Genomic DNA, 8,337 nt, shown 5'->3' with positions numbered 1-8,337 from the left:
GATTGTCATTAGGCCATTGCTGAGTGTTATCCAGTGCTGAGTATTTCACATAAGGTCATAGTTTCTACTTTCTTTGTGACCCATTTTACCACTACCTGGAGGACACCATCACTTCTAAATGTCGGTAGAGTCTGTTCCACTGATTAATGTTATACCAGTGAAAGGCATTTCTCAAATAGGTAATTATTATTTAAGCATTAGAAATCAGTATTCTTGTTGATTCCCATTATTGGGCCATCATTGCCTAATTTAATTCCAGATTTCCCCATAGACATGAAAGTTTTCTCATCAAACTGAATCTGCCCCATTATTTGAAAAGTATCTCTTACACTACAGTATCTACAGCTTTGTGTAGGTTGCTTAACTGAAAGCATATGGGTAGATATAAAACATAAGGAACACAACTTCAGAATTGCTTTGTTTATATCCTAACTTAATCTTTTTGAACTTTCTAAAAGATTTCAGTGTGTTGCCAGCCCAGGCATTGCTTCTATTCAAAATTTTGTTTGTAAATTTAAAGGACAATTGATAGGTTGAATTATTGCATTCTTTATTGATTTCCCTTAAGTATACACCAGAGCAAATATTTTAGGTCATAAACATAATATTTGTGTATTACAAAGAATTACGTCTTTTCAGCAATTCCAAATAATTTGGGGATAAATGCAGAAAATATACATCTAAGCCAACCCAAAATTCAGGGCGCGGTACCTAAAAATTGGTTGGGGATCACCAGTCTTAAGTCGTCATCTCTGGTGTCGGTGAATCTGTTCATGTAAACAAAAGAAAGCCTGAAGCAATTAAGCACTCACTTTAATCATTATTTGTCAATCATTTCTGTTGTTACATTACAGCAATGTCATGACATCCAGATGTGTGTGTGTGTGATGTCATCAGTGTGAACCATTATATAATGTGTTTTTTTTTTATTTTATTTTCTGTACTGTGTCAACCATTGTCATGCCCTGGTGGAGAATAATCAAGAGCTCCCATGGCTGGTTAGTCAGCTGTACACCACATGATGGTCAGCTGGCAAAATTGTTTGTAAATGAAACAAGGGGAAGTAGTTGCTTTTGTTTTCCAAAATACCTTTATATCATACTCTAGCCCTACCAACATCCTTATGAGTTAAAGCAATAGTAAACTTTTATACAATAGGTATAGAACACATACAAGTAATTTGATCTATAGCTGTTACAAAGCAGTGTGAAGAGAATTCATTACTTTCATGAGACAGACACTGCCATTTTTCTCCCCTTTGTTGATATTGACTTTCACTGGCCAGTGAGCTTACAAACTAACATTTTCCCATGCAATAGAATTTCATGTTAAAAATGAACAACCATGGTGATGGTAAGGAGAATGTACCAATGCATACAGCCTCACATTGTCTCAGATGGCATTTTGTTAGCACGTCAGCTTATTATTGTATCTCCTTTGCTCCTCTCTCAACAGGCCATGTTAGAGAATTCTGATACCTGTATCCATCAATATCTAGATTTGTGTTCTAGTGTTATTTGGCTATTGTGCCCTGTAACTTTTAGACGGTCTATACATTTTCCTGGCTGCTTAGCCCTGGGCTCTGGACCCTACCTTCCCAACAGAAGCTCAAAAATCCTTAACTGTACAGCCATTTCTATTCCTTGCCTTCCCCTGCGGAAGCATACCATATCAGCCTATTCATTGGGGAGCAGCACAGTGTATTGAGAATAAAAAGACTGCATTAAAACAGCTATTCTGTTGCTACACTTACAAATATTTTCCTGTGCTTTAAGGTCTGCAAATCAAACATGAAACATGCCTAATTTGCCTTAAGCCAGTGCTCAGTAAAGCTGGCCATACCTGAACCGGTAAAATCATACAAAACATAGTTTTGTGTGACTTTTGGACCACATGTGGACCCTGAATTATTGTCCAGATAATTTTTGTACCATGCCGATTGCTCGTTTAGTTGATCAGCCAGGTTAGAAAATTTCAGTCAGCCAACAGAAAAAACCTGCACATGTTTTGTATATCGGACGATATCCTTGGGGTACCTACAATGGTACGATTAGTGTCTACCAACTGTTTCATAGTTGGCAAACATCAATTTGTATTTAATTGCTTTATCCTACATTCAGTCTGAATGTTAATTTCAAATTGTTGCATTTAAACATCTGACTGACATCTAAACATTTGCCAGAAGAAGACTAAAATCGCATATGAGGTGTACTCATAAGAACAGATAAAGGAAAGAACGTATTTATATAAAAATGTATATTTTATAAAATGACTTGGGGCTTAAAAAAATTCCCCTGCACGTGGTAGAATTTTATGAAATATATATGTAGAAATAAAAAATCTGTTTTGTGAGATTTTGGAAATAAAACCACTATACAAAGCTTTACATAGGTGGTAAGTATTTAGTTGTACTCTAACTTCTTTCTGGAAAACAAAAACTAAACCAGCAGCATGCTTCATGGCTGGGATTCTTCATACAAATTAACAAGAGTCCTGGAAGTAGGATGAGCCTTTATCTATTGTCTACAGTCGACTGGATGCCCTGCATGTCAGTGTATACTAAAGATAGGTAGAAAGCCAGTGACATCATTTATATTTGCTTTTCTCAACAAATGGACGGTTTTTAGTGCTATTACATATTTTTGTTGGTTATAGATATCTCTCCTCCTAATGAGCATAAATACTACTGACACGATCAATAAACATTAATATGACTTTACCCAAAGCCCTAAATATAGAGTACAGATATTAAGATGATCTTGTAGGAGTCAGGAAGAAAACTCAATATTTCATCAGAGATTTTATTATAAATTGCATATATTTGTTGTATTCAATAAAAAAAGCAAGCAAGCATATCACCTATGTACAGCTACTAGACATATATATATACAACATATACACATAAGCACCTCAAGAAGAATGACTGAACAGAGAACACATTTTGAAGATATCAGTTCAATGTGTGTCTTTTTATGTTATTGTACCTTTATTAAAGTAATAAATACAGTTCTATATTTACAAATTCCATAAAAAAATTCTGACGTTTTCATTTTTGTTATAACATCTAATCACAATATTTCAAACATGCTTATAAAAATAAAACCTTAGAGTATCTATTTATATGAATAGAGCTTAAAGTGTGGTATGACTTTAAGTGATTTACATGTTTCTACAAAAAAATAAATCTGTTTACATGGTGTAAAACGTTAAATGACTCCTCAGCATGGGATTGTATAGAATCATATGGCAAATCCTCTAGTAGTACCATGCCTCTATTTATTTGGGTTCCAAGTTTCCTTGCAATCTCCGTATTTTGATGGAAATGGGCAATATTTAACCTGCATGCACAACAGAGCTAGCTTTGTCCTATACCAATGCAGAATAAGTATTATAAGCATGCTATAAGTTCTCTGTGAGCACTAGCACACTTATTTCAATGCAATATTATAAAGTAGATAGCCCATTGTTGCTGACATTGGAAAATAATTAAACTTGCTCTAAAATACAGCAATGTCTACAATTCCAACCAAGCAGGACATGCCAGATGGCCACAATAATTTCAAAATAATATTGAATGTCCCACCACCATCCAATAACTGTAGCTTACAGAGTGACAGTAAACAATGACAATTACATTCTGTTTATAGAAACAGTAAAATACTTCTGGTTAAAGGCAATTTACTAACATTACCAAGGACAGACATTCCATGAGTCAAAAGGGGGTTTTGACATAAAATGTTCAATAAAAAGTGGTTTTGGAAAATATTTAGTAGGGCCCATGAGATAAAACAGGAATAAAAAGCTTTCTCACATTGGTGAGTATTCTTAAATGCTGGAATTATGCTACATGATTAAAACTACAAAGTGCAGTTATATGTTGCTTTAAATCTAAAGTAAATCTTAAGCCATCACTGTCATGAGCATAAGATCAGATCACTGGTGATTAGAACCTCAAGGCATGACTTCATAACTACATTGGATGTTACTACCAGTGAACAGTTTAACAATTCCAAAGTTGTACAAACCCCCCTTCCCCCCCCAAATTCTAATATTAACTGGAAGTACAGGCAATCATCAAGGAGAAGCCTTGGCATCTACTATGTAACTACATATGAGGCTGTACATGTCATCTTTCTGACTGGTGGAGCCAATATTTGGTATTTCATATGTTAATAATTAACCAGTGAAGATTAATTAGCTACATAACAAATCAGATTGCTCACATTTCTTTCTGGGCAAATATCTAAACAATTAAATAAAATTGTTGAAACATTCTGTAAATATTCTACAGATTAAAGAGTCTGAAATCCGAGGCGCCCATTTTCAAAAGCCGAAACTGTTGTTACTTTAATCCTACTTCAAAACATTTATGAAATGCACTTTTTTGCGGTAAACACACCTTATTAACGAGGAATGTGAATATGATCATGCCGCATTCCTTATTATTTATACAAATATGAAACATTTGAAATATGTGGCTGAAAAGGAACTTATCACATATTAAACAGATGGACCATGTTAAAATAAAACTAAACAAACACAGCAATGCGTCCGTGCAGTGATCTGGTGAGTCCACTCTTTACCCAGAATTCTTTCTAGAAGCTTGTTTAGTAAGGCACAGAAAGTTCTCGTAGATACTGCTTATGGAAAAATGTATTTCAATAACCAAAACGTAAAGGGATTTAAGACTCTTATGTATTTTTAAAATCCATAACGTTTTAGTTAAATAACTTTAATGAATATTATTTTCCAATGTTTCAGTACACTCAGCCTATGCAGCAACTTAATTAATACCTTATTAATAACTTGAATTTTTATCTTACTTTTCTTTTAAATTGAAGTCTAAAGTTAAACGTCACCTTGAAGACTTTTTGTCTTAATAAATGTGACAATTAGGGTGAAAAAGAGTGTGGTGTAGTGACATTTTACAGCTCTCTGTTCATTTGTGTAGGATCTAACAAAAGAGAGTTTGCTCTATTTTCCACCTGTCACAAATATGCCCCTGGAAAGTTGATTTTAAATTAAATTAGAGAGCTGTAAAATTTCCCTAAGCTGCTATATAGGTTATGGTTAGGCAGAAGACTTCTATTATTAATATTCTTAGGTGAGTTTTGCCAAATGCAAAAGCTTTTAAGCAGGCAGTAACTACAGTGTTCCAGCACTTCCTCCATGGTTCCGTGCTAGTCTAGCATAAAACAAAATACTTGAGTTTCATGTGTTCTTTGTGAGGAACACCTGTAAATCTTATTTATGAACCTCAGGCCCATAAATGTGAAAGGAGCAACCAGAAATCTGTTATTTCAACCTGTTCCAAGTTAGGTGGCTTCCATGCACTCAACAGGCAACTTACCAAACTGTCCCTGGCTACAGCATTTGGCAGTTTTATTTAGATACAGAAGTGGAGTACCCAACTGTACTGGGTCTACACAGTAATGCCAAGTATATGAAAGGGCTGTGCTTTCATCTTATTTGTTTCAAATTTCAGAAAATGATTTAACTTCTCTGACACTTAGAGATGTGGCATAGGATTCAGGAAGGCGTGTATTTTCCTAAATAACTGGCAAAACAACCAGCCGCTGTGCTTTGTAATGTGCTATAATGTTTAGCAGGGACTGGAAGAGATTTAATGCAATCCATTCTGAATATTTGTATCTCTCTAATTAAAAGAAAATCACCAGGAAAAAATAATTTTACTGTAAATTGAAATGTTTTTTTTATTACTCCTAAGTAATAAATGTTGCTGCAGAATTACATTTGGAGTAAATAACTCCCGCAGTGTTTATAAAACAAACTGAGACAGTTATTACTCACTTAACTTTGAACTCTTGAGTTTTTACAAGCGTGGATGCTATTAATTTCAGCCAATAGATTTTGTTTTATTATTTTTTTGTATTATTCTGGAGTCCTGTCTGCCTAGCTGGATGGAAACTATGTAAAGCAATAGTAATTTTCTAAATGTTTAGCTTATTTATTTTATATTATAAAAGGTCTACACAAAGGTCTGGTCTGGAGAATATGCAGGTGTACAAAACACTGGAGAACAGAACTGAATATGTTCTATTCATTTTCTGGAGTTCATTTTGGTTTGCTTTCCATAATAAATGGCATGGTGAAATGCAAGCTATGCTGAAAAAATCAGATCGAGAACCAATTTTGCCGATGACTGACAGAAGGAGTAAGAGAGATTTGATATTTTCTCCCAAATGGTATTAACAGGCACTTTTCTGCTTGCATGTCATTATACTTAGCATCAGCACCTAGGAAACAAGTATTCTTGAATTTCACAAATGATTTTAGTGACAAGGAACAAATGCCACTGCTGAAAGTTTATAGTTGTTAGTCATCTGATAGGATGATGAGGAGCTGGTTGCTGGCAAATCATATGATATGCTGGAGTTTGCAAAGGTTACAAGGGCTTGTGTAGAATCACAGGACTGCTTTTCAGCATCTTCAGAACTGACTGAGGCCAAACTCGTTTGTCTAGATCTACTCCACAGGATATCTCCGTTTTTCAGACTTCCGATATCTTCTTTGAAATGTGGATTAAAAAGGATGTATAGCAGAGGGTTTAAACATGCAGGGAGTGGAATGATCAACAAGAGTATTGACTTATTCACTTCAGGGCTGATGAATGTTAGATTTAACAGTGAGGAAAAAGACAGAAAGGCTACAGGGCAGTATAGGATGCAGTTTGTGAAGAGCAGCAAGGCAATATGTTTCACCATTGAGCAGTCCCATATATTTTCCAATTCGCCTTTTTCTAGAGAGCAGTAGAGTTTTGTATAGGCAATAGTCATTACAAGAAAGCATAATGAGTTTAGAAGAACCAAAGCTACCATAAAGCCCATAGAGGAGGGATCCCCAAAAAGCAGGGGAAAGCACAACGGAGAAGTCCCATAGGTACTACCACTCAGCAAAGGTGAAACTGCAATAACAATGGATAGAAGGAAGCAAAAGACAATGGAAAGTTTGACATTTATAAATGAAGACTTTGTTTCAAATTTTGTAGTACATTTAATGGAGAACCCCCGCTCTAATGCAGCAACAGTAAGGAGAAAGATTGAGGTCTCCGCTGCAAAAACTGACAGAAACCCAGTTATCTGGCAACCTACACCACTTTCCCACCAGGCACCATACTGAGCAAAGTTGCCAAAGGTTAAGGCATCAACAGTCGCTAGCACACCACTGGACAAGCCCATCAGTGTATTCATAATGGCTATTAGGCCAATGAGAAGCTTTATGGAAGGGACATATGACAGAGGTCGGAAGACTGTTGCAATCACCAAAGCATTACAAACAAAAGATAGGAGGACTATAAGCCACACTCCAGTTCTGGTCAGCCAACTTCCAAAAAGGTGATCACAAGGCTTGAAAGGTCCTAGGGAGAAAAGGAAATAATTAACTTTAGGAAGCCTTTAATTATCTAGGGGTAGTAACAATATTTGTTAGAATATTCTTACATAGTATAGGATCTATTACTTGGAATGCTTGTGACCTGGGTTATGGGATCCTTCTCTAGTTTGGATCACTACACCTTACAGCTGCTTAAATGTATCTTAACGTTAAATAAATCCAATAGGATTTGTTTGCCACTAATATGGATTCATATTACCATCAAGCTTAGTTGCCATCAAGAACAGAAATAAATAATAAATATAAAAATTAAGATGCAGTATAGTGATCGCTCACCAGTAGGAACATTAGGTGTTTAAACAAAGTATCTTTATTCAATTTACATGTCCATAATTAGCCTCATGCATTGTAGGCTGCAAGGCACTTACAGGCTGTGAGTAAGTGCTTTGTGGCACAAAATGGGTAAGGCTGATTATGGATATGTAACTTGAATAAATATACTTTTTTTTTATATTGATGGCCAGCTTGTTGGACTTTTTTGGAGTGCCAGCCCACATTATTTTGGCAACTGTTTTATTATTATAGAAAAAAGGGGAATTATATTAAAGAATTAGAATTATTTGCTTATAATGAACTCTATGGGAGATAACCTTCCCATATTTCAAAGTTTTACAGTTAAGGGGTTTCTGGAAAGAAGATCTCATACCTATATTTATATTTTTGTCATAAATAATATAGAAGTCTCAGAATTAGTAATTTTGCAAGTCAAAAAAGTTTTTATTAGTCCACATCTACTGTAATATATATGATTTCAAATTACTTTTTTTATTTTTTACATTTAATAAATGGAACTTTTATTTAGTGCTAGGAAACCACTTGTGTACAACAACTGTATCGATCATGCTTAAAATGATCTCTTCTGATCAGTATCCTTGTTTTTTTATTGAAGGAAATGTCATAAAAGGTACAAGGTGCATGATTTGT

At 34.9% G+C, this 8,337-nt stretch overlaps 1 protein-coding gene across 1 annotated transcript in view; it reads right to left on the bottom strand.

The window, feature by feature from the left end:
- Window positions 1-2,787: 2,787 nt before the first annotated feature.
- Window positions 2,788-8,337, bottom strand: part of lgr5 (leucine-rich repeat containing G protein-coupled receptor 5) — a 107,275-nt gene continuing 101,725 nt past the window's right edge. Inside the window, exon 18 of the mRNA XM_002940173.5 lies at window positions 2,788-7,378. Within this exon, the coding sequence (XP_002940219.2) occupies window positions 6,294-7,378 (1,085 nt within the window). The 3' untranslated portion in view covers window positions 2,788-6,293. The remainder of the gene's footprint in view (window positions 7,379-8,337) is intronic.

Source organism: Xenopus tropicalis, chromosome 3 (assembly GCF_000004195.4).
Source record: "Xenopus tropicalis strain Nigerian chromosome 3, UCB_Xtro_10.0, whole genome shotgun sequence".
In the NCBI taxonomy this organism is placed as follows: Eukaryota; Metazoa; Chordata; class Amphibia; order Anura; family Pipidae; genus Xenopus; species Xenopus tropicalis.
This window is presented reverse-complemented; position numbering and strand designations above follow the sequence as displayed.